Raw genomic sequence first — 26,176 nt, 5'->3', positions numbered from 1 at the left:
AAGTTTATTGTGAAGCCTGATGCAGAAACATGGCCTTTAAAATTATTAAAGCGCTGAAAGTGGTATTGCAAGATAAACGGAAAGAAATGGTAAAAATAAGAACGTCATTCTCTATTTGAAAAGGAAAATGAATTGTTTTCTGACACTTATTAGTGATTGTCACTAAACCTTTTTGTGTTAGGAGGGTACGATTTGGAAAAAATGGGGCACGGTGGAAAACCCCGCCTCTACTAAAAACACAAAAATTAGCCAGCCAGGTGCACGCCTACGGTCCCAGTTACTTGGGAGGCTGAGGCACAAGAATCGCTTGAACCCCGGAGGCGGAGGTTGCAGTGAGCCGAGATCGCACCAGTGCACGCCAGCCTGGGTGACAAAGCAAGACTCCGCCTCAAACAAACAAACAAAAAAAGATTTAGGAAAAATAAATGATCCCTAATATGTGGTGACATTTCTGATTTTCAGGTGTTGTGCGTGCCTCTCTGACAGCAGGCCACCAGATGTTTAGACTTTCTGTTCTCTTTGCTGGCTCTGTATTGCCAGCCCTGGCTACCGCTGTCAGAAACATTTCTGAGACTAGACCAGGTGCTTCTAAAATGTACGGTTTGTACTATGTTACATTTTTAAAGTTTCATTAAAACTGCTTATACTCTGTCTTCTAAGACTCTAACAACTGTTATTGACAACAGGCTAAACGTTACGTCCATTTCTCTCAATGAGATCATGAATGATCCTCATTTACACAGCTCTTTTTCCCATGGCTTACACTGTGAATGCTGTTTTTGAAACCAGAATTTATGTAGATTCAGAAACTTTTGCATAACTGTTGAAGTTTAAATATTCTTGAGAAAGGTGTACATTGTTAACTTGGTATTTCAGAATAGTGTTCCTTTGAAACATGCAGCAGCCAGCAGCTTGGGAAGTTTTACTTAAATCTTTCAGAAAACCATTAGAACACGAGTTGGGTTTTGACCAACAGCTGTCAGGTGGTCTGTGCTCTTCTTTCCTGCTCTGGTTTAAAGGTATTTACACCAGCAGTGTATAAGCGTTTCCTTTTCTCCACAACCTCCCCAGCATCTGTTATTTTTTGACTTTTTAATAATAGCCATTCTGGCTGGTATGAGGTAGCATCTCATTATGGTTTTGATTTGCATTTCTTTATGATCATTGATGTTGAGCTTTTTTTCCCATATGCTGGTTGGCCGCATGTATGTCTTCTTTTGAAAAGTGTCTGTGTCCTTTGCCCACTTTTTAATGGGGTGGTCTGTTTTTTTTCTTGTAAATTTGTTTAAGTTCTTTATAGTTGCTGGATATTAGACCTTGTGAGATGCATAGTTTGCAAAAAGTTTCCCCTATTCTGTAGGTTCTCTGTTTACTCTATTGATAGTTTCTTTTGCTGCGCAGAAGCTCTTTCACGTAATTAGATCCCATTTGTCAATTTCTGCTTCTGTTGCAATTGCTTTTTGGCGTCTTCATCATAAAATCTTTGCCTGTTCCCATGTCCAGAATGGTATTGCTGGTGTAAATTAGCTCAACCATTGTGGAAAGCAGTGTGGTGATTCTTCAAAGAACTAAAAATAGAACTACCATTCAGTCCAGCGTTACCATTACTAGGTGTATATCCAAAGGAATATAAATCGCTCAACCATAAAGACACATGCATGCATATGTTCGTTGCAGCACTATTCACAATAGCAAAGACATGGAACCAACCTAAATGCCCATCATTGGTAGACTGGATAAAGAAAATGTGGTACATATACGCCATGGAATACTATGCAGCCATAAAAAAGAATGAGATCACGTCCTTTGCAGGAACATGGATGGAGCTGGAGGCCATTATGCTTAGAAAACTAATGCAGGAACAGAAAACCACATACCGCATGTTCCCACTTATAAGTGGGAGCTAAATGTTGAGAACCCATGGACACGTAGAGGGGAAGAACTGACACAGGCACCTACTTGAGGGTGGAGGGTGAGAGGAGGGAGAAGATGAGAAAAAATAACTAATGGGTACCAGGCTTCACACCTGGGTGATGAAATAATCTGTACAACAAATCCCCATGACACGAGTTTACCTATGTTACAAACCTGCACGTGTATCCCTGAACTTAAAACAATTTTTTAAAAGGCATTTACACATTGGCCTAAGGAGAGCTTTGGATAGTTGCTTGCTGACACACTCAAGTTTGACTCCAGTTTCGTGGTATAATATGTATTTCACCCTTTTCTCTTACAGTTAAACTTGTAGTTCCGTGGGTTGATATCCAGAAATTAGAAAGAACGTCCAATGTCTTTCTGACGGATACCATCCGAATCACCACGCAGAATAAGGAGCGTGACTTCTCCATGTTCCTGAACCTGGATGAGGTGTTTAAGGTCATGGAGCAGCTGGCCGATGTGACGCTGCGAAGGCTGCTGGATAATGAGGTCTTTGATCTCGACCCGGATCTGCAGGAGCCGAGTCAGATCACCAAGAGGTGAGAGCGTCCGTTGTAGTGTCTCCCACTTGCACAGGGGACCCACGAGCAGTGCCCAGCCCTTCTGTGCACGTGCTTTTGTTAGCCTTGGTTATGTTAGATTTAAATTTCCCTTGTGGCTTAATCCAGATTTTCCTGTGTCGTTCATCTCGACAGAGACATGACAGAAATGATGATTACTCATTTACGCAGTGGACTTCAAGTTTTCAGATATTATTTCAAAATTGATTTTCATAAAGAATGCTTTTAGAAATGTAGTGTGGGTAGGGCCGGGCGCAGCAGTTCACGCCTGTAATCCCAGCACTTTGGGAGGCCAAGATGGTAGATCACTAGGTCAGGAGATCAAGACCATCCTGGCTAACACAGTGAAACCCCATCTTTACTAAAAATACAAAAAATTGGCCTGGCATGGTGGTGGGCGCCTGTAGTCTCGGCTGCTTGGGAGGCTGAGGCAGGAGAATGGCGTGAACCCGGGAGGCGGAGCTTGCAGTGAGCCGAGATCGCGCCACTACACTCCAGCCTGGGGGACAGAGCCAGACTCAGTCCGGAAAAAAAAAAATGTAGTATGGGTAGCTGCTTAATAGAAATCTGTGGAGCACTGTGCTTTGCTAGTGAACATTAAGACATTTTGTCTTTTCTTTTTCTTTCTTTTTTTATTTTTTTGAGACGGAGTCTCTCTCTTTCACCCAGGCTGGAGAACAATGGTGCTATCTCGGCTCACTGCAACCTCCGCCTCCCAGGTTCAAATGATTCTCCTGCCTCAGCCTCCTGAGTAGCTGGGATTACAGGTGCCCACCACCACACCCGGCTAATTTTTGTATTTTTAGTAGAGACGGGATTTCAAACATGTTGGCCAGGCTTGTCTCGAACTCCTGACCTCATGATCCGTCTGCCTTGGACTCCCAAAGTGCGGGGATTACAGGTGTGAGCCACTGTGCCCAGCTGACATTTTGTCTTTTCGCAGGAAATTAGAAAACATTTTCAGGACAGCTGGACCTATTTTTGGTGCCACTTTGTCATCAGAAATACGCCTCTCTAATAGTGTCAGTCAGTACGCTACGTGGTTTATTAGCCACAAATTGATACTAATCCTAGAGACTTGTGAGGTAGTTGTTTGAATTGTTTGTTGCTTTAAGGAAGTTCAACTTTAGTATCCAAAGTTTTTATTTTGAATTTTTAAAGAACCACTAGTTATTTTTTATTATCTTGGTGCAAAAGTAATTAAAAGTAGAATGATCTTAGTGTCTAGCAATTCCACTTCTGGGTATGTACACTAAAGAACTGAAAGCAGGGGCTCGGAGCTCTTTGTATGCCCATGTTTGCAGCAGCATTATTCACAATCACCAAACGGTAGAAGCAGCCTGAGTGTCCAGCAAGAGATGAAAGCCATCAGCAAAATGTGAGCTGCACAATGGAATATTACTCAGCCTTGAAAAGGAAGGAAATCCTGACACGCTACCACATGGATGAACCTCGAGGACATTATGTTGAGTGAAATAAGTTGCAAAAAGACCAATACTGATACTTAAACGTGATTTTTCTGAGCTTTAGTCTTCCATACTTGGCCTGGATAATATGCCGCTAAGTTCCTTCAAAGCTCTAAAGTTAGTGTTCAGTAATAATATAAAGAAAGTTTTTTTTTTTTTTTTTAAAAGACTGATTATTCTTTAAATCCATACACTGTCCTCTGTCTTTTCTCAATGTGTGGGGCAGAAAGTGTCCCTTCATTCATGGCCTGTCACGGCGGCATGCTGAGGGTTTGTTGTGTTCTGAAAGAATTCAAAGCCCCTTCCTGCTGTGTCCATTTGTTTTAAACAGATCACGTGTAGTCATGAGTGAGGTAAAATCAAGCACAAGTGCTCTTGATTTTTTAGGTTAAGATTCCAAGGAATTTCCCATGGTTTTGTGTCACCTCTGATAATCTGAGATGGAGGGTGAGGGGGTGCTCGTTGCCCCCTGTGAAAGGACACGCTTGGGGCAGTGTCCTTTGGGGTTCGGACTCTGCACCTCTCAGCCCCAGGCCCCGTGATGGTCTCTCTGGCTCCATCTTAGGAGCACCTGTTTTAAAAGCAAGACAGTCCAGTACAGTGGGTGCCCTGCCCTCCTGTATTTCTTCAAATGCCTCTGCATTCGTTGGTATCTGAGTTCTTTTAGTGCAGCTTACGAAGATATCTTAAAAATGGAAAAGTCACAGTTGCAGGAAGCCCCAAAGCAACAAGCCTGGGTTGCGTGAGTTGCTAGAGGGCTCACAGGAGCGCCATGTAAAGCTCCTCCCCGTCTCCCTGTGTGTGCGGGGCGCGTGGGCGTGAGTGCAGCCGCCTAGTTGCAGGAGTCGGAGGCCTGCTAGCAGCTCCTCTGGCCAGCCCCACGGCGCTGGGATTTCGGGTGATCCCTCACAAATCTACTGATATCCCAGTACAGCTCCACTTCCCCGTGTGGTGGTTTTGGTTTTGGGTAGAAGGGAGGAAAGAATACATTGAAGGTCCGTAGCACCAAATCCCTTGTGGTACGAGAACCGGTTTTGGAGAAAAGCCATCCGTTGGCAGCCTTCATTTACATTCCAGAATTCAGGGAGATTCTATAAGACATTCCCCGTCTGTCTTCTGCCCTGGGAACTGTCAGAAAGAAGAGGGGAGAGGAAAGGCTAAAAAGGGCCTGGTGTTGGCCAGCGCCGAGCTGCCAGGGTTCCTGCGGGTGCGTGGGGCTGGCCCTGTGGTGAGGCTGCAGGCTTCTGGGCCAAACTGTTGACTGCGGGTTCAGCAGCTTTCTCAAAAAGTGAAAGGCATGTACCTTGCCTCCCAACTCCTGGCCAGTTCTCGTTTGTAGCGTTTGTCATGGAGACGTGGGCCTGCGGGTATAAACAGGTAATGACTCAGTCTTCTTGAAGCCCTGCCAGGAGAGCCCAGGTTTGGAAGCTGAGGAAAACAGTCTCTTCACGCTTGCTCCCTGGCTCTCTCTGGTTGGTCCTTTCTCCCCCCCTCTCCCTCCCCCTCCCCTCCCCTTCCCTTCCCAGATAATGGCTGCAGAAAGGTGCCCTTGGGGTCACAAGCTGGGTGAGCTTCAGGTTGCCAGTTAGTCATGATCGCCATGTGTGGCCACTCCAGCAGGACTTACGGCCCCAGTAGCTCCCCTGGGAGCAGGAAGGGTCAGGGTGCATTGTTACCCCCGGTTGATTGGGCTGGTTGGAGTTGCCAGGCGTGGGAGTCACCTGGCTCAGCCCTCACAGGGCGCAGGGGAGGCCCTGGGCCAGGGATCCCCACATCATAGCCGCAGAGTCCAAGAGGGCAGAGTGACTGAGGAGCTGCCCACAGAGGGAACAGAGGGAGGGAAGCGGAAAGGAAAAAAGGTGATAGATCCTGAAATCTCGAAACAGAAGAGATACATCCCGAAGTTGGAAATGGTGGGGTGAAAAAAAGTGGATTCGGCTATTTGCTGTCGGGGAGGGTGGTTGCAGAGTAATGGGCTTCATTAAATCGAATTACAGTCTGTTTTGACTGGCTGGAGATGCTGGAGGAGAGCTGAATTAAAGCAGTGTAGTAAATGGAAACTGTTTCCCACGAGGCAGGCTCTTTTTGCTGGTCTATAAAGATGAATAGCGGCTGCCTAGAGGCAAGTGTCCTCAGCAGGGAACCCTGGTCCCCCATGGCCTGTCTGGTTCTGAACTCCTTGGTCTGGCTGGATTTGCAGACCCTCTTTGGCCTTCCCCTTTTTCCCCCTCCCCCCACTCTCCCTTTTCCTGCCTTTCTTCCTCAGCTCCCACTAGGACCAGTTCTGTGTAATTTATTTGACTTTTCATCCCTCCGATTCTAGCTCAAGTCCTCCTCTGCCTCAGAGTCCTCTTGGCCCACTTAGGACATCTCCCAGGGGCTCCTGCAGCCTGACAGCCCCCACCTTACAAGAGAAGGCCCACGTCTCACCCTCTACAACCCCAGTCCCCAAGCTGCTCTGTGGTTGTCAGTGGGCTGGCTTAGGTGCTTCTGTCTAGAACAGGATGGGAGGAAGAGGACGGAAGGAGGAGCCTTTTTCTGAGGGTCAGAGAGCCTTACAGATGCTCTATGTTGTCAAGGTCCTGGTCTCTTAGGGGCTCAGTGCAGACAGATTTCCAAAGGAATGAGGGGCCGTTCGTACCATCCGCCTGTGCTGGCGCCTGACAGGTGAGCCTAGTGGCCGTGGGCTGCCATGTGCCTTAGCAGCCACGTGGCAGCTTCATCTACATTTCCTTAGGACTCCTGAGGGGTCACAGAAGAAAGGTATTGTGAGTGAACACACATTTGAGAAATGAAATATTTTGTATACAGACTTGGGCTTTGAGAAAAAGCACATGGATCTGGCCTCATTTTTAGATTCAAGAAATTCTTGAATCTTGAAAGCTTGATACTTCCCTGATGTGATTTAATTAATTAATTAGAGGTGGGATATGGAGTACAGTGGCGTGATTTCAGCTCACTGTAGCCTCCACATCCCGGGTTCAAGCGATTCTCCTGCCTCAGCCTCCTTTGTAGCTGGGATTATAAGTGCACACCACCACGCTGGCTAATTTTTGTATTTTTAGTAGAAATGGGGTTTTGCCATGTTGACCAGGCTGGTCTCGAACTCCTGGTTTCAAGTGATCCTTTCACCTCGGCCTCCCAAAGTGCTGGGATTACAGGCGGGAGCCACCTCCCAGCCATGGGTCTCTGGGCGGGGGAATGGGGGGATGCATCACGTAGAGCCACTGGAAATCCTCGTGTGCTTCTTTACGAGGCAAACTTACCATAGAGGACCAAGTTTGCCCTCCCTTATCCAAGAGAGCAGGAGCCACGGCTCCCGGCTTTCTGTCTGGCGCACACATGGGAAGTCTCTGCATGCTGAGCATGGGAGAGCCAAGCTGCCCCGGCCCGTCACCCAGCCTGAGTTTGGGGAAGTGTTAAGCCTGGAAGCAATGTTAAGCCTGCTGACACACAGTAGGCTCTCACATGCGGGCTGAATGACCAGAGGGAGCGAGAGGTGGCATGTAACTCAGACAGGGTTCTTCCCAAAGCATTCTAGTGGGTGGATAGGGGGAGAGAGAGAGAGAAGGGGAAACCTATTTTGCTACATCTTTACCAAAAAGTAGGAGAGACAAATATAATTCTGGATTTGCAGAGAAATAAAAGAATATACCTCCTTGGGTCCTCTTAGGGATTAAGCTGAATTTTTTAAAGAATGTGTAACTAGTCTCGAATCTTCTGCATAGTTGTCATGCATTATTGCACATATTAATTTTAGCTTCAACAACAAATCTGATGTTTGTTGTTCCAGAGTCGGGTTGACCCCTATTTATTCCCTGCTTATTTACAGTCTCATGAATGGCATGTGTTAAGATCGGGTGGTTGGGCCGGGCGTGGTGGCTCACGCCTGTAATCCCAGCACTTCGGGAGGCCGAGGCAGGTGGATCACGAGGTCAGGAGATCGAGACCAGCCTGGCCAACATGGCGAAACCCCATCTCTACTAAAAATACAAACATTAGCTGGGCATGGTGGTGGGCACCTGTAATCCCAGCTACCCGGGAGGCTGAGACAAGAGAATCCCATGAACCCAGGATGCAGAGGTTTCAGTGAGCCGAGATTGCACCACAGCACTCCAGCCTGGGCAACAGAGTGCAACTGTGTCTCAAAAACAAAAAGAAAAAAGGTGATTGGTGGCACTTTTTCCGGCTAGTCTTAGCTGTAGCTCTCTCTCAGAGTGATAGCTGTGGCCTCTGTGTGCAGGCACTGGAGGGTAGATGTAGCTGGGGTAGCTGGGATAGTCTCCATCCTCACAGGGGTGCTTCTGCAGTGACCTACAGGCTTGTGTGGCCACCTTCTGAATGTCTGATCGTCACCATTGTCTGTTCTTTTCTATGGAGGAAAAGTGAAGGCACTTAGGAAGTACTGGAAAGTCTGAGAAGCACACTGTGACCATTGGCTTTGTTTTTGATGGTGTTCAGTAAAAGGAGTTGATATATTTAGCATCAAAACTAACATCTGCTTTGAAGCAGACCTAAAGGATAGGATGGTCTTGTTCTGAACTTCATAAAGAGCTGATTTCTCATCTTTTCAAAGTCACTATATCTTCATCTCAGTTATGCTGGAAATTTAACTATCTTGTATATAATACATATTTAACGAATGGTGAAATTGGAAGACAACTTTCTAGTAGGGAGGAAGGAAACTAACTCAGATCTTAGGAAAGTCCCCCCTGCTACTTAATTTTTCGTAACTTGAGGTTTCTGGTCTCTGGCTGTCCAAATGTGCAAAAGACAGATGTCTACAGGGAAAGCTAGGACAGCCCTGAAAGGGGAATGGAGACTGTGTGCAGCGTGCCCAGGCTGCTCCAAAGCCACAGAGAGAGAAGCCAGTTGAACTGAGGCAGCAGCAGGTGCACTGTGTAGAACAAAATGGTTTAGTTGTCTCAGATACCGGAACACCTTTTTTCTTCTTCTTTTTTTTTTTTTTTGAGACAGAGTTTCGCTGTTGTTGCCCAGGCTGGAGTGCAGAGGCGCAATCTTGGCTCACTGCAACCTCCGCCTCCCGGGTTTAAGCGATTCTCCTGCCTCAGCCTCCCAAGTGGCTGGGATTACAGGTGCCCGCCACCACGCCCAGCTACTTTTTGTATTTTTAGTAGAGGCAGGCAGGGTTTCACCATGTCTTGGCCAGGCTGGTCTCAAACTCCTGACCTCGTGATCTGCCCCGCTCGGCCTCCCAAAGTGCTGGGATTACAGGTGTGAACCACCATGCTCAGCCTGAAACACCTTATTCTTAATTTGAGGGATTCAGTGCAAAATAAATGTAAATATAAGTCCTCCCACACTTCTGGTGGCTCAGTGCAAGCTTCTGTGATTTGAATACTCACTATGTGTTCACTTTGGCTTCAACCATGTCCTGAGGGGAAAGAGATGCCCCAGCTAGGAAGGAAAGCTGACAGGTGAACTCACTGGCAACTAGAACCACATTTGTGAGATACTTGCAGGGAGTAAGGGTTGATTTTATTTTCATCAAAGCCAACATGGCCAGCATGCTCTGAGGACAAGGGTGGAAGTTTTCCAATTTAAATGCATCGGACAAAGTCAGCTTGGGGAACTTGGGGTCCTCTTGAGGGGCCTTGCCTTCCATTCTTGCAGTGTGTGAACTGGTAGAGCATTCATAGTGCGTTTCCTGTGTTCTCCCAGCTCCTTTCTGGAGGCAGCTCAGGCACCCATGGAAACAGTAGTCCATGTTCTATCAGGCACTTAAGGAACTGCAGCTTTGGCCCCAGGAACTGGACCCGTTGTGGTCTGTAGAATTTAATTTCTCTGTGTGTCCAGAGGACTCTCTGGGCATGTATGTGTCTTCTCTTTTTGAGGGCTTGATAGTAAATTCCATGGATTGTGCCATCTCTGTATGACAGCTGCTGCTTATAAATCAGATGTGTGATGGTGGACATGAGACCTAGAAGGGCTGCAGAAAAGGCATGTGTCCGGGAGCCCAGCCTGGCCATGGTTGAGGTGAGATCATATCTCCGGGGCCTCACAACCAGGTCGTGCCTGAAAAGCTCACTTGAGCTGTGTGCAGCCGATTCCAGAGTTGAGAGTTTACTGTCTTGCATTTATGGCATTTATGTAACATTTTAAAAAGTTGTACTTTCCCCTAAAGAAAATAGCTAAAGTTTTTTTTTTAAAGCTAATGTGGTAGTCATGTAGAAAATGTAAGCAAAATAAAATTGGAAAGTGGAAGTCCTACTACGCAAAGACAATCGCTATTAACACTTAAGATAAAGTCCTTGTACACATCCCTGTCTGGAAATTTTAAGGAATTTATGTAAAGTTAGGATCATACTGTAGGTACTAGGCCTAATTTTTCTTTTACCATATTGTGGCCATCATTTTAGATTCACAGGGATCCCCTGAAGCAGAGAATTCAGACATTATTCCCATGTTGTAGCAATCAAAATGAGATACAGAGAGTCTCATTCAGGGTTACGGAGTACATAAGCAAGCCAAGAATTCATATTCCTGACTTCGAGCGAGTGCTAATTTCATCCTTGTATTTATAAGGAACTTTATAAAGTGCAAGAGAAAAATCTTTCCCTCTGTATGTTGGAATTCCCCCTAATTACTAGAATTTTGCAGTATGACATAAATTGATCAGTATTGTCAAACATTGTGATTTGGCTGCTTTCTTTACTGGTTTTAGAGCCAGAAATCAGGATATGTGGAGTTGCCTGGGGGTTAGGATCCTGCTTTCCTCATCAGCGTTCTCTCTTGTCAATACTGATGTGATGCACGAGCCACTGCACCCCACCTGGATTCTTAAAATATATTTTTAAAAAACATAATAATAACTCATGTTTATTGATTACTGCGTGTCAGATATGCATCTAAACTTTTTTCTTTTTTTTTTTTTTCAGTCGGGGTCTCACTCTGTCACCCAGGCTAGAGTGCAGTGGCGCGATCTCGGCTCACTGCAACCTCTTATCCCCTGGGCTCAAGTGATCCTTTCATCTCGGCCACTGGGGTAGCTGGGACTACAGGTGTGAACCAACACACTCAGCTAATGTTTGTATTTTTTTGTAGAGACGGGGTTTTGCCATGTTGTCCAGGCTGGTCTCAAACTCCTAAGCTCAAGTGATCCACCTGCCACGGCCTCCCAAAGTGCTGAGATTACAGACATGAGCCACCGTGCCTGGCCACATTAAAATTTTTCATTGTGTTTTTGAGATTTAATTTACATACCATGTAATTGTTATACAGCCTTTGAAAGTGTAGCATTCAGTGGTTTTTACGATATTCACAGAGTTATGCAACCATCACCACAATCAATTTTAGAACATTTCATCACCCCAAAAAGAAACAACTATGTACCCGTGAGCAGTCACTTCCCATTTCTCTCTCTTCCCCCAAGCCCTGAGCAATCACTAATCTATTTTCTGTCTCTAGAGATTTGCTTATTGTGGATATTTCATTTAAATGGAATCAGGCAGTATGTCGTCTTTTTGTGTGTGGTTTATTTCACTCAGTATGATATGTTTAAGGTTCATCTCTGTTGTGGCACACATCAGTACTTCATTCATTTTTTATGGCTGAACAATACTTGATTGTATGGATACACGCTACATTGTGATTATCCATTTATCAGTTAATGGACATTTGGGTCATTTCTACCTTTGGGTTATAAACAATGCTGCTGAGAACATTCATGTGCGAGGCATACATTTTCAATTCTCTTGGGTATATCTGCCTACGAGTGGAATTTCTTGGTCAAGTGTTAAGTCTGTTTTTAGCCTTTTGTGGCCCTTCCAGAGTGTTTACCAACATGACTGCACCATGTTAATTCCCATCAGCAGTGCAGTAGGGTTCCAGTTTCCCCACATCCTCCTCACCACTTGTTATCAAACTTTTTGAAACTTGGATTCTTAAGCAATTGTTTTTCTGGTAATTCTCAGTGTTGCTCAAACCAGGAAGGAATGCTTATTTGGCCTGTGAGTTTATTAAATTACTTCTGTGCAGAGGCAGCACGTCTGCTCTGTGTCCTTGTTCTGAAGGTTGGCCGTGCAGTTAGAATGTGGGATGGCCACGTGCACCAGCATAGGACGTGCATGGTGCCTTTTTGTACCCACTTAAATACAAATTGTGCCAGTGGCTTTAAAAGTATTATCTTGGCTGGGTGCGGTGGCTCACGCCTATAATCCCAGCACTTTGGGAGGCTGAGGTGGGCGGATCACCTGAGCTCAGGAGTTTGAGACCAGTCTGAGCAACATGGCAAACCCCATCTTTACTATAAATACAAAAATTAGCTGGGCATGGTGGCACATGCCTGTAATCCCAGCTACTTGGGAGGCTGAGGCAGGACAATCACTTGTACCAGTGAGGTGGAGGTTGTAGTGAGCCGAGATCGTGCCACTGCACTCCATCCTGGGTGACAGAGCGAGATTGTCTCAAGAATAAAATGAAACAAAAAAGTAAAAGTATTTTCTTTGGTAATCTTAGATGTCCATTCACCTTTCCTATCTCTTCTTCTTTCCCTGTCCTTCCCCAGGGATCTGGAAGCCAGAGCACAGAATGAGTTCTTCCGGGCTTTCTTCAGGTTGCCAAGGAAGGAGAAGCTGCACGCGGTTGTGGACTGCTCGCTCTGGACGCCGTTCAGTCGCTGTCACACCGCGGGGCGGATGTTCACCTCTGACAGCTACATCTGCTTTGCCAGCAGAGAAGACGGCTGCTGTAAGATCGTCCTGCCACTCAGAGAGGTAGACCGGCCCTACTGTCTGCTTCCTGAAGCAGCCTTTTGTTGTTTGAACCCAAGATTGCTCGCTGTGAGATGGAGCATGGGAGGGGAAGTTCAGACGGCACGGCTTTGCCATCTACAGATGGATGACTACAAGGCTGGGCTTCTTGAGGGAGGCATGGCCTGAACTGGTCCATTACCCATTCGGCCATTGCTTTTTCTGCTGTTGCTGTGGCATCCTGAAATTTGCTAATAAGTGACTGCTGAAAACAGGGGACTCTAACCTCTACATTATTGATAGAGCTGTTATTAAAAAGTGCATGCCTAGCAATTAAAGATTTTTCCAGCAGCTCCTAGGAATGAATCCTCCCCTTTCACTCACCAAAAAAAAAAAGGAAAAAAAAGCAACCTACAAAAAACATCACCTTTTAAAAGTAAATGGTAAATTAACTGGCTTTTATATGCTCCTGGAACTTCAGTTAAAAATTCTAAAATGCTTCCTTTGACAGGGATCAGGTCCCTTCTTCCTATAAAATACTGCAGTTCTCTTTCTGGAAATGGGGGCTCAGATTATGTTCAGACTGAACAGCTCAGTCCTTTGGCTTCAGGGCAGCAACTCTGATGAGATGGTACCCACAACTCTGTTTATACGTCAGGACCTCCAGATTCTTCTTTCTGATAACAAACGTTCTGAGCATTATTCTTTGGAAAAACTCAAAACTCTTATTTTTTTCTTTTTTTTAGAGAGGAGGGTCTCACTGTATTGTCCAGGCTGGTCTTGAACTCCTGGGCTCAATCGATCCTCCCACTTGGCCTCTGATAATGCCGGGATTACTCCTTGTGGTCTCCTGCCTCCATGTTATTATTCTGTAGTAGATGTCTTCATTTTACACATATTTTTACTTATTAATGGAGCAAGAAATCTAGAGGCCAACTTAAATGATTCAAAAATATATTTTGGTAATGTGTACCTAACCAGAAATGACATTTTAACCATTTTAAGTGTATGGCTCAGTGGCATTAAGTACATTCACGTTGTTGTGCAACCATCAGCACCATCCGTCTCCAGAACTCGTTCATCACTGACAACGGAAACACTGTCCCCATAAAACAACTCCCCCCTTCCCTCAGCCCCTAGCAACCAGCCTTCGACTTCCCGGCTCTATGAATTTCACTCCTCCAGGTACCTCATACAAGTGGATTCATACAGGATTTGTGACTGGCCTTGTTCACTTAGCTTAATGCCCTCAGGGCTCATCCATACCAGAGCCTCTGTCTGAATCCCCCTCCTCTTCAAGGCCGGGTCATACTCCGTTGTGTGGATAGACCACACTTTGTTATCCAGTCGCCTCTTGATGCAGCCTTGCACAGCCTCCCCTTGTGGCGGGGGTGAGCAGTGCCACTTTCTCACCTTTGCATCATCTCCTTTCTGCAGTCATTGTGCCTTGCCCTGTTGTTTTGGGACATCTTCTGCATATGTAATAACATGCCTGCTGTCCCTGCATGTTGCCTCTGGCGCAGGTGGTGAGCATCGAGAAGATGGAGGACACAAGCCTGCTGCCGCACCCCGTCATCGTCAGCATCAGAAGCAAGGCGGCCTTCCAGTTCATCGAGCTCCGGGACCGAGACAGCCTGGTGGAGGCGTTGCTTGTGAGGTTGAAGCAGGTCCATGCCAACCACCCCGTGCACTACGACACCTCTGCGGATGATGACATGGTATGGTCTCTCCGGACGCTGATGATCCCCTTCTTCATGTCTCAGGCCGTGGTCTCCAAAGGGGAGTACACATGAGGAGACCCATGTGGGGACGAGAAGAATGTGGGGCCTCTGTGTAGTCTGTTGTCATTTCCGATGTGCCGGGCGTCCTGAGAGGGTGTGGGGAATTGCCCCACAGCTTGGAGGGGGTGACGGGGACACCAGTCACAGGCGAGAAGGGTTGCTATCCCTGCTCCTGAGGTTCAAGGACAGCCTGATTAGAGGCACATGTAACCTGCTAAAAGAGGAGCTTCGTCGGCCCTGAGGTTGGGTAGCTGCACAGGTGGCCCCGGGGTGGCTGGGGCCTGGTCTCCTTTCTTCATGTATCTTCTTTTTCTCAACCTCTTTTCACCCAAAGTAGTGATGGCGAGAAAAGGGGGTACAGCCTCTCTCTACCCCAGGGCTCCTTTCTCAGGATGGCCATCCTCCTGTCCATAAGCTGAGGGGAGGCGGGGCTGCCCATTAGGAACTGCGTATGGACCCAGATACAGACCTGGGCTCTGGGGACAGGGACAGCCTCCCCCGGAGCATGCAGTGGGACTGTGTCTTCCTAGGAACCCTGTCTGGTCTGGCGTCAGTCTCTCTTCCCCTTGAGTCACTGAAGTCTGCTATGCCCATGCATCCAAAGGCAACACAAAGACTGTCCCCTCGACTAAAGCCATGATTTTCTCCTCTTTTCTCTCTGTCTCTCTGTCTCTTTTGCTGTGCAGGCATCACCTGTGTTTCATTCAACAAGCATGTGCGGTGATCACAGGTTTGGGGATCTTGAAATGGTGTCTTCTCAAAGTAGCGAGGAGAGTGAAAAAGAGAAGAGCCCGCTGCTGCACCCCGATGCCCTGGTCACTGCCTTCCAGCAGTCAGGCAGCCAGAGCCCCGACTCCCAAATGGTGGGTGACGCCTGGTGCCCAAGCTGGACCACAGAGCTGAGCCGTGGGCTTGGGGGGTTTCCCAGCTGTTTAAGTCACCATGGAACCTGACACCTGACCTTGGGAAGCTAGCGCTCCTCCTCCCTCTTGTTCTCATGGGTGAAAAGTGAGAGGGGTCCACTGAGGTGGTCAGAGGACTGAGGGACAGCTCTCCCACCCACCCTTCGGTAACCCTCGGGCAGCTCTCAGCTGTGGGGCCTGGGGAGCTGCCCGTGTGGCCCCTTGGGGGTCCCTCTCCTTCCAGCCAGTGCTGTCTGTGTGCCCCTCATTCCAGCTTTCCTTTTTTTTTTTTTGGCTTCTGGGAGAAGGGGTCACCAGTCTTCTAGTTTCACTAAAGTGGAAATATTTTTGCTATATTTACTTACAGATTTCCTCTTTGTAGGGAGAACTTGAGGGAAATGTCACGTATAGTCTGGTAAAGATACTGCAAGTTGTGCTTTGAAGTGGGGCCACGGCAGGCAGGGTGCTGCACTGGACCATGAGCACCCGGCAGTGGCCATGAACCTGTTACCCCGAGCTGATTTTTGGTCGCTTAACGGCTCCTGTAAAATCTGTTGTTGGTTTTATTTATCCAAAACTGAGCCTTCTCATAGGCTTTACACCCGGATCCTTAATTAACTTTTGTTGACAAAACGTATGAGAATGTTAAATATATGTATTTATTTCTGCCGTTACTGGAGAATACAGATAATCAAAAGCAAATATAAATACCTTGTTTAAAAGGCACTAAACGTTCCTGCCACCTAGGGGCAATTTCAAGTATTTTCAGTGGCCTAGGGAAATGGTATCTTTCTCATTCCTGTTAATGAGAACAATGCAGTTTTTTTCAGGTTTCGGTTTTCCCTCTGGCTGTCAGGAAGCTCAGGGGAAGTTTTGATACCCCTGCACTCCCCTTTGCCCTCCGAGCTGACCAGTGTCTTTTTGGCAGATGCAACATCCTGAGAAAGCTTCCCCTAGCGTCCCACTTACCCACCCGTCCCTCCCATCTGATTTGGGCTACTTTAATACTTGGATTTACATATCCTTGTTATCAACCTTGCTAAGGAAATTTATTTTATTTGTATAAATGCTCCCCCTGGGCTCTGAACTCCTGCAAGGCCGTCCTCTGTGTTATTCATCTTTGCATCCTTTGTGCCCCCGGTAGAGGTTCAGAAATATTTGCGGCTTGAATACAAGTGTCCTTGCCCATTGCCGTTGGCCCCTCGGTGAGCAGAGGCAGTACTTCCTCCACCACCAGTGGTGCCTTGGTGGGCGGGGGTGGTGAGGACGGACCTCTTCGTACATTAAGAACATTCCCATTTCCAGTCCAGAGAACAGATAAAAATAAGCCTGTGGAATGACCACTTTGTGGAATACGGCAGAACCGTGTGTATGTTTCGCACAGAGAAGATTCGGAAGCTCGTAGCCATGGGCATCCCTGAATCGTTGCGTGGGAGACTTTGGCTTCTCTTCTCAGGTAAGCGCTCTTGGTGTCTCTAAGCTACTTGTTCTTTTTGTCATGGACACAGGAACAGCCCGCCCGGCCCGGAGCAGCACACGTGTTTATGTGCAGATGACATAGTTCTGTCCTTGGGTCATTCCTGTGATTTCCCAGCTGAGGACTTCCACCCGCTATTGTGTCAGCTGTGGGACCTGGGTCAGGCTGCCTGGGCCTCTGGGCTGTGGCGTCCAACTGGGTGAATGTGAGGTCTGGGCACGGTGACGGCCACTCCTTTAAAAATGCCTTCACGAGGCTCTATGTAGTGCTGAGAATTCTATTCAGAACCCCTGGAAGTGAAGTGTCTGTAGTGTGTGAGCTCTGAAGTAGATGAAACAAAAAGTCCTCATCCACTGTCAACTGGCTGGGCTGCTGAAACACATCCCTCAGAGTCTGGCTACCATGGGTCCCTCCTCCAGTGAAGACACGTGGCGGGCACCAGAGGCAAAAGTGCAGATTTCCCTTCTGTTCCATTTCCTCTGTTCTGCTGGACCTATTCAGGGAGGGCCTCTTTCAGCCTCAGAACCCTTGGGCCTCTCTCTGCACCTATTGGAGAACGCCTGGGAACCCTCATCAGGACATTTAATGATAGATGGGCTGAGCCTGGGACCAAACTTCCCCAGGGACATACTGGGTAGGCATTTGTCTGACCCTCCATATCAGCTGTGAGCCACTTGCTCCTTGGGGCAAAGGAGCTTGGGCCCGAGGGCAGGAAGGGAAGGCCCTGCCATTGGAGTGTGCCTTTGCTGCTCCTCAGGGTGCTGTGGGAGGCCAGGTGAGAGGGTCCCTTCCCCAGATGACCTCATGGCGCTCTTGTCAGCATGGAGGCGCCTGGAGGCTGGGCTGGGTACCTGTGCCCTGCTCCGTCACTCTTCCTGGGACTGGAAGCATCCCTTGTCCTACTTCACCATCAGCCTCTTGCTGGTTCCTTATCTACCCCCCAACTTTGTCCCTCACTTTCGTCTTCCCTGTCTCCTCGCAGCCCCCAACCTCCTGCCTGAGATGCCCGGACACAGCCCTCATGCTTCCTGGCACACTCACTGTGTTGGGTGTGGTCGGTGGTCACTGATGCTGCCTGCACCACTGCGCCCCTCGTCTCCCTCCTGCCTCCAGGCTTCTGTAACTAACTTCCAGAGGTGCAGCATTGAAACACCTCCTTTTAAAAGTGAAAAATGTCTTCTGTATTTTTGTATATAAAAATAACAACATCCATTCATAGTTGAAAAATAAAGGCATGGAGGAGCGAGCAAAGACAGTGCTTCCTTCCTCAGAATCCCAGCACCTGAAGGTGAGGCCTGTCACTGCCCAAGGCCTGCATTCTTCTAGGTCTCTTTAACGCATATGTGCGCGCACACACATGCATGCACAGACACACGTGCACACACACGCATATGCACACACTTTTCGTAAGGGACGCGTTCATCCCTCCATCTTGCCCGCCCGCCCGCCCGGTGAGGCCTGGGCTGTAGCTCTGGCTGTGGGTGGCTGGCGCAGGAGTTTTCTGGGCTCAGTCCTTCTGCTGCAGTTTGTGCATCTCAGATCTGACTTTGGAGTTTGATGTGGGCACTGTGCTGCTGGCCCCTTCACTCCATCAAAGCTGCACCCCCTCATGTGCCTCACGCATCGGTGCTCAGTGTCATTTCTTGTTGAATTAATGCATGAAATGTGCGTGTGCGTGCGCGTGCGCATGCTCGCACACTCCTGTTACTAGGGAATACGATGTGTTAGAAGTATATTAATACAGTTACTTCTGTTATGAGCTTTCTCCCCTTCGCTCTATAAGGTTATTCTTAGAAAAGCCATACTATTTTTTTAAATTTCTGTTTTTTGGACTAGGCTACATGGCAGAAATGAAGTCCTTACTCTGTCGCCCAGGCTGGAGTGCAGTGGTGTGATCTCAGCTCACTGCAGCCTCTGCCTCCTGGGTTCAAGAGATTCTCCTGCCTCAGCCTCCTGAGTAGCTAGGATTATAGGCACCCACCACCACGCCTGGCTGATTTTTGTATTTTTAGTAGAGATGAGATTTCACCATGTTGGCCAGGCTGGTCTTGAACTCCTGACCTCAAGTGATCCACCCGCCTCGGCCTCCCAAATTGCTGGGATTACAGGCGTGAGCCACCGTGCCCAGCCAATATTTTGTCCCTCAGTAAGTAACGAGATCCCACTGGGGTCCCCTGATGGGACCAGCGTCCTCTTCATCATGACACCATCTTAGTAATCATTCCCCCTTGAAACATTGCTTTTAAAACTCAGATGCTGTGACGGACCTGGCCTCACACCCTGGTTACTACGGGAATCTGGTGGAGGAGTCCCTGGGGAAATGCTGCCTGGTAACTGAGGAGATAGAACGAGACCTGCACCGCTCCCTGCCAGAGCACCCTGCCTTCCAGAACGAAACGGGGATCGCTGCTTTGAGGAGAGTCTTGACGGCCTATGCCCACCGGAACCCCAAGATTGGATACTGCCAGGTGAAAGGGGTGTGCTCTGGGGCGCCGAGAGTCTTTAGTTGGTGTCTCACATTGACCTTCCCAGGGTTTCATTTCCATTCCCAGTCATCCGGTCCTGAGTGTTGTCATGTGAAGGCACTGTACTCGGTCCCTTTCCGGAAAGAAAGTATCAGATGAGGGCCAGAGGGACTCATCTTCTTATAGTCAGCGAATCATGAGGTCAGGAGATCGAGACCGTCCTGGCCAACATGGTGAAACCCCATCTACTAAAAATACAAAAATTAGCTGGGCATGGTGGCGCGTGCCTGTAATCCCAGCTGCTCAGGAGGCTGAGGCAGGAGAATTGCTTGAACCAGGGAGTCAGAGGTTGCGGTGAGCTGAGATCGCACCACTGCGTTCCAGCCTGGCGACAGAGCGAGAAAGTGTCTCAAAAAAAAAAATTTACCAAGTGTCTGAAAAGAGGAGCGTGCATATGTAGTGGTTATTGGTGGCAGAGTAGATTCAGTCTTCGACGCCCCTCTTGAGCTCAGACATAGGAGGGCATTAATAGAATTTCTAGACCTCTACAGAAATTACAGGAATTATTTAACATGGCAGCACTATTTGGGGAGAAAGAAGATGATCAGGGCCGATCCCCTTCCTTTAGGACACATGAGTGGAGGTGAGATGTCTGCTGAGCTTTCCCGAGCTGAGGGTGTGGTCAGCAGGCACAAAAGGAAAATCAGTCCATTAAAGCAGCAGCGAAACCCAGCACAAGCCGGGATTGGTGAAGCTCTTGACATTGAAAAATTTAAGATTTCAAACTTTATTTTCCTGTGAATAAGCAAAGTCAGTGAGCGAATTAAGTTTGTGTGTGTGCACATGCATGCGTGTGTGTCTATTTGAACAAACAGAACAGCTGGATTTAAACCAACCCTAAGACTTGCACCACAGCTAGATTCCACATTGCTAGATGGGGACCCGAGCTGAGTGGTGGCTGATGGCTCAGCTGGGTGTGTCCTGTGAGGACAGTGTTGATATCATGGTCATTCCACTGCACAGTGTCAGTGTGGCTGGTGTACACTGGATCTCTCACCTATGAAATCTTTACTTTTGTGGGTTGCTTGGGCTTGGATGCTGGTAACATCTCTGTGGCATCACGTGGGCTGGTCAGTAACTGCCCTCCTTGACTCCCGAGCAGTCCATGAACATCCTGACCTCCGTGCTGCTGCTGTACGCCAAGGAGGAGGAAGCCTTCTGGCTGCTGGTTGCCGTGTGTGAGCGGATGCTGCCCGATTACTTCAACCACCGAGTGATTGGTAAACAGACCCCCTCCTCCTCCTGTGTACCTGGGGAAGAGTGACAGAGCCTGGGCAGGATGTTTCTCATCAGTCCTGTTTACAGAGTCTGTCAGTACCACTCCGCTAGTCTGTTTGCAAACACAGTTTGACTCCTGAATTTGCAAAACTAACTCAGGATTAAAACAAACACGTGATTTTAGATGGATAGCTGAACTTACAAGAAGGGAAGAAAGATCCAAGGCCCAAGAAACGAGTCAGAAAGTGAAAACCAGGGTGGTTTTCCATGGATGCCATGGCCTGGAAAGGGAGGGTAGGATTGTGGGGGGATGCCTCTCGGTAGCCCAGGGAGCTTGTTTGGAGAGGAGGCCCTCGGTTCCCCTAGAGAGAGGAGGTAGGTGGGATGGAACTAGAGACCCTCAAGGCCCTTGTGGTCAGTTAAAGGGCAAACTTGGAAAAGTCCCCCACTTCCATAAGGACATCCTAAGAAAGCTCGTTGGCTGCTGTCTGGACTCTGGGTAACCTGTGGTCTTGCAAAACTCCTGTGCTGGGTACCTGACTTTCATGTGGTTGAGATTTAAATGTGTGCTGTCTCTCTGGTCCGGCAACCTCCTAGTAAACAATACAAGAACGGCTTTGGGCTGGTGATACTCTTAAGGACCCTTCCTAGTAATTCAGACGAGAGATACAGCTGGCCTAAAATTAGGGTGGCAGCCCTGGGAACAGAACCAACTTCAGACAGAATTTAGCAACTGAGTGGATGTAGGAGCAAGGCGGGAGGAAGGCGCCTTCGAAGACTCTGCCCTCAGGACTGAAGGGTGAACCCTAGGAATAAGGAGGGGCAGCTGGGTGGTGTGGTCAGCTGGGAAGGCGGTGATGGCTCTGTGCCTTCTGGCCCAGGTGTGCCGTTCCCTGAGCCTTCGGCCGTGCACACCAGCTCCTCCGTGTGCCTGAGTGGCTAGCTGGCTTGCTTCCCTTGTTACTTGGTGTTGTGGGAAGCGGCATAAGGAACAGAGCAGCAAGGAGTAATTAAAACCTCGGCATCATTGAGAGACATGCTGTCAAAGCCACTGTTGATGATTGTTGCTATGTGACAGCTCATATGCAACAGTGCCAACTAGACCGTCTGTGAGAGTGCACGTGCCTGTGTGGACACTGCCCCAAGACAGGAGGGGACCTTTGGAACACATGCATCACCCCAGCAAGTTCTCTTCTGCACCCTTCAGTACCATAGGCAACAGCTGGTACTGAGTTATGTCAGCACGAATTAATTTGGCCTACTCTTGAACCTTGTATAAATGTAATCATGGAGGACGGGGTCTTCTGTGTCTGGCTTCCATCACACAGCAGAGTGTCTGTAAGAGGCAGCCACGTTGTTGGTGTGTTTGTAGAGCTTGCTCCTCTTTGTTGCTGAGTAGGATTTCACTGGTGTCTTTGTCCAGTCACCTGCTAATGTGCATTTGAGTTGTTTCCAGTCTTGGAATATGATAAATAAAGTAGCAGTGAGCAGTCATAAAAGTCTTTTTATGAATATATACTGTCATTTTTCTTGGGTATTTACCTAGGAGAAGAATTGAGGGGTCATAGGTTAGATGTATGACTTACTAAGAAACACGCAGTGTTCCAGAGTGGATGTAACATGTTCATTTGTCTCATACCAGCACTGTAGGAGAGTTCGGCTTGCTCCACATCCTTGCTAACACTTGGTATTGTCCATCTTTTTAATTTTAGGCATCTAGTGGGTAAGAAGTAGTATAATTATGGTGGTTTTAATTTGCATTTCTCTGATGATTAATGATGTCTCTTTGCTTACTGACCATTTGTTTATTGACTCTTCTGAGTGTTCAAATCTTTAGCCTCTTTAAAAAAGGTTGGTTGTTACCTTCTAAGTTGCAAGAGTTCTTTCTTTTGAATGTAAGACCCTGTCAGGCATATGGATTGCAAATATTTTCTCAAAGTTTGAAGCTTGCATTTTCATTTTATTAATGGTGTCTTTTGTAGGATAGCAGTTTTAATTTTGATGAAGTCTAGTTTACAATTTTTTCTATGGTTAGTACTTTTTATGTCATAAGAAATGTATTTTTCTTAAATTTTCTTCTAAAAATTTTACAGTATTAACTTTTATGTGTAGGTCTATGGTCTATTTCAGATGTGTTTTTCTGTATGGTGTGAGGTAGGGGCTAGTGTTCCTTTATTTCCCCCATGCCAGTGTCCAGCTGATCAAGCAGTATTTTTTTTTTAAGGCTATTTTTTACCCATTGAATTACCTTGGTCTAAATGTCGGAATCAATGAACTAAGCATGGATGCTTTTCTGGACTCAAATTCCATCTCTTTGTTCTGGTTACCTCAGAGTGATTTTAATTTCAGACTGACCTTAGAGAGTGAGTCTCACCCCAGCTAGAGCCCTGTGGCCCTTCCTTTTCCAGGGGCGCAAGTGGACCAGTCTGTCTTCGAGGAGCTCATCAAGGGTCACCTCCCAGAACTGGCGGAGCACATGAACGACCTTTCAGCCCTGGCATCTGTCTCTCTCTCGTGGTTCCTGACCCTGTTCCTCAGCATCATGCCTCTAGAGAGTGCGGTGAATGTGGTAGATTGCTTCTTCTATGATGGCATCAAAGCCATCTTCCAACTGGGACTGGCTGTGCTTGAGGCCAATGCTGAGGACCTGTGCAGCAGCAAGGACGATGGCCAGGCCTTGATGATCCTCAGCAGGTGGGCCCCGCTGCGCCTCTGTGGCCAACCAGAGATGGAGGAGGCAGCAGCACGTGCCCAGTAGGGCTATCCGTGGGGAAGTTGTTTTTTTTCTATCGAGACAGAGTTTCACTCTGTCGCCCAGGCTGGAGTGCAGTGGCACAATCTGCTCACTACAACCTCCGCCTTCCAGCTTCAAATGATTCTCCTGCCTCGGTCTCCCGAGTAGCTGGGACTGCAGGAACCCACCACCAAGCTCGGCTAATTTTTGTAATTTTAGTAGAGACAGGGTTTCACCATGTTGGCCAGGCTGGTCTTGAATTCCTGGCCTCAAGTGATCCACCCACCTCGGCCTCACAAAGTATTGGGATTATAGGCGTGAGTCACCGCCTGGCCCCTATGGAGGTTTTCTGTTCCACTCTGCCTCTTGACATTCTGTGGCCTCCCCGAGCCAGTTTGCCATGTGGCACTGTCCCAGGCATGGGGTGAAGGGTGACATCGTCCCTCACTCCTTTCCACAGTGAGAGAGTCCGGGAGGAGCAGGGCCGTAAATGCTTTTCTTTAAGAAGATTAAATGTCTTGCATTTACATGGACTCAACAGTGGCCTTGAACAGGGCTTGGGGGGCACCAGGTATCATGGGCGTCAGGCAGCCAGCTAGAGGTTGCAGATATTTTCTGCATAAGGCTAGTGAGCAGCAGTGAGGGAAAAGGCCCACTAGGATGAGCACCAGAGCTGGGCTTTCTAGGAGCTGAGGGCAAGTCAGATGACAGTGAAAGAGGGGGTTCTTTTTCAGAGCATGATGGAGGCTTAACCTTGAATGTATGCGCAGAATGTTGGGCTTACTTCACTGGAGAGTTTCAGGCCTGGAAAGCCACCTGTGGAGCCCGATCCACAAGCCAGGCTTCATGGCTGCCTCCCGCTTCTCTAAAATGAGCGGAGCAGCTGCAGCCGTGCCCTCCTCCCAGGTGTTGGTGTTTGAAGTGCCCTGGCACGTCTGAGACTGTGAAGGCAGCACATGTTGTGTGGTACCCGAATGAGGATGGACTTGGGTGTTGACGGGGCGGTGTGTTCAGGTTTCTAGATCACATTAAGAATGAGGACAGCCCAGGGCCCCCAGTTGGCAGCCACCATGCCTTTTTCTCCGACGACCAGGAGCCCTACCCTGTGACTGACATTTCAGACCTGATCCGGGATTCCTATGAGGTAATGTGAACCCCCGTCCCATGCCCCATTGTAGCCCCCAACCCCCTGGGAATCATGACTGGGGGGGAGGTTCCTGGGCCACTTCCTGTCTCACACTTTGGATGAGCATGGGACTGAGTAAGTGGTCCCTTGTTTCCCTGCAGAAATTTGGAGACCAGTCTGTGGAGCAGATCGAACACCTGCGTTACAAGCACAGGATCAGGGTTCTCCAAGGCCACGAGGACACCACAAAGCAGAACGTGGTGGGTAGCAGACGCCTCACGCTGGTGCTCACGGTATTGGGGAGCCAACCTGGAAGTGTGTGTTCTTTTTGGTCACGTCATTAGAATGCCAGCTTTGAAAAATGAATTTTATTTTTTGCATTACATTAACAATGTAGGGGTGAAGTAGTGTAGAAACAATGTGGGCTTTGGAGCCAGGTGGTGTACTCAACACTGTGAGCCTGTTTCCCCCATGTAAAGTGGGGATAACAGTGCCTGCTGTGCAGTTAAATGAGGTTGGGGTCTATAGTGCCTAGCACAGGGGGCCCGCAGGGGCATTAGCTGGCGCTCAGAATGCTCCTCCTGCTTGTGCTGTTTCTCTGCTAGCTTCCTGGCTTCCATTAGAGCTCAGTAGGTTTGTCCTTAGGCACTGATGTGTGAACTGGAAAGAAACTGAGGATGAAACACCTGGGAAAGATACCTGGAAGTGATCTTTATGTCAGAAAAGAGCCTTTGCAGGAGGGAAGCTGGTGCATGGGCCCCTTGGGTCCCTTTCAGGAGGAAGAGTCCCCTCCTGCCCCGACTCCCGGGAGTGCAGGCCTAGATGTCATGCCATTGCTGTTTATTCTTTCCTCAAGCTTCGAGTCGTTATCCCGGAAGTCTCAATTCTTCCTGAAGACCTGGAGGAGCTCTATGACTTATTCAAGGTATGCAGCTCTGGGAGGATGAGGGGTTCCAGGCCCTGAGCTGGCCCAAGCTGTAGTGTCCAGCCTGCCCAGGGGCCAGCATGCAGCTGCCTGCAGGGCTCTGCGGAACAGAGGCTGGAGCTGCCCCCTTTGAAGCTGTCTTAGCCTGCCTACTCACTTTTACCCAGAAACCTGTCTCCCCATCCTCCGCCCTGGAACGTGGGAGGAGGGAGCTGGGGTGCTCTTTGGGCAGCCCAGCAGGCCTGGGCTCGCACCGAAGCAGCTGCACTCTGCTGGGAGGGCTTCGTTGCTGTGATCTACTGTGCTCGCTGCTGCTCTGAGTGCGGGCTCTGGGTCCTAGTCCGCAGGAGATGAAACGGTGACCCTTACTGAAATCATCACCTGATACACTTTTTAATTACTTGTGACCCTACCCCATAGTACATGCGTGCATATTTTCATATTTGTGTGGCAGGTATGCATGCAAGTTCATATTCTATTATTCCTTAACATTCTTCCATGTTCCTGTATAGTCTTAATCATTTTAAATAACTCCATGATCTGTCATATAGCTAATACTTAATATAGTTAACGAGAATTTTAATATTTGGATATTTACCTGGAATCATCCTGCAAAGAACATCTTCAGGCATGTTTGCTCGAGCTTTCTTGCTCAAAACAGTGAATGGAAATGAGGAAGAGAGGCAGGCACGTTAGTGGACTCTTGCTACCCTGGCAGAGAAGGGGAGGAAGTGCAGTTGCAGAAAGTGAAGCCTGGCAGGGAAAGGAGTGCGGCTGCCCCAGCTTGTCCTGGTGGGGGCTCCGTGCCCCTTT

General features: G+C 48.1%; 1 protein-coding gene across 2 annotated transcripts in view; it reads left to right on the top strand.

The window, feature by feature from the left end:
• The window catches only part of TBC1D8 (TBC1 domain family member 8), a 130,495-nt gene that overhangs the window by 88,412 nt on the left and 15,907 nt on the right, over positions 1-26,176 (top strand). For both annotated transcript variants that reach the window (XM_073023249.1, XM_073023250.1), the window contains exons 5-15: positions 2,237-2,477; positions 12,492-12,699; positions 14,199-14,393; positions 15,143-15,319; positions 16,664-16,814; positions 19,089-19,303; positions 20,463-20,580; positions 22,987-23,272; positions 24,327-24,456; positions 24,600-24,698; positions 25,295-25,363. In XM_073023249.1, coding sequence (XP_072879350.1) covers positions 2,237-2,477; positions 12,492-12,699; positions 14,199-14,393; positions 15,143-15,319; positions 16,664-16,814; positions 19,089-19,303; positions 20,463-20,580; positions 22,987-23,272; positions 24,327-24,456; positions 24,600-24,698; positions 25,295-25,363 — 1,889 coding nt within the window. The remainder of the gene's footprint in view (positions 1-2,236; positions 2,478-12,491; positions 12,700-14,198; positions 14,394-15,142; positions 15,320-16,663; positions 16,815-19,088; positions 19,304-20,462; positions 20,581-22,986; positions 23,273-24,326; positions 24,457-24,599; positions 24,699-25,294; positions 25,364-26,176) is intronic.

Source organism: Chlorocebus sabaeus, chromosome 14 (genome assembly GCF_047675955.1).
Source record: "Chlorocebus sabaeus isolate Y175 chromosome 14, mChlSab1.0.hap1, whole genome shotgun sequence".
Classification (NCBI taxonomy): domain Eukaryota; kingdom Metazoa; phylum Chordata; class Mammalia; order Primates; family Cercopithecidae; genus Chlorocebus; species Chlorocebus sabaeus.
The sequence above is the reverse complement of the archived record's forward strand: the minus strand, read 5'-3'. Positions and strand labels throughout refer to the sequence as shown.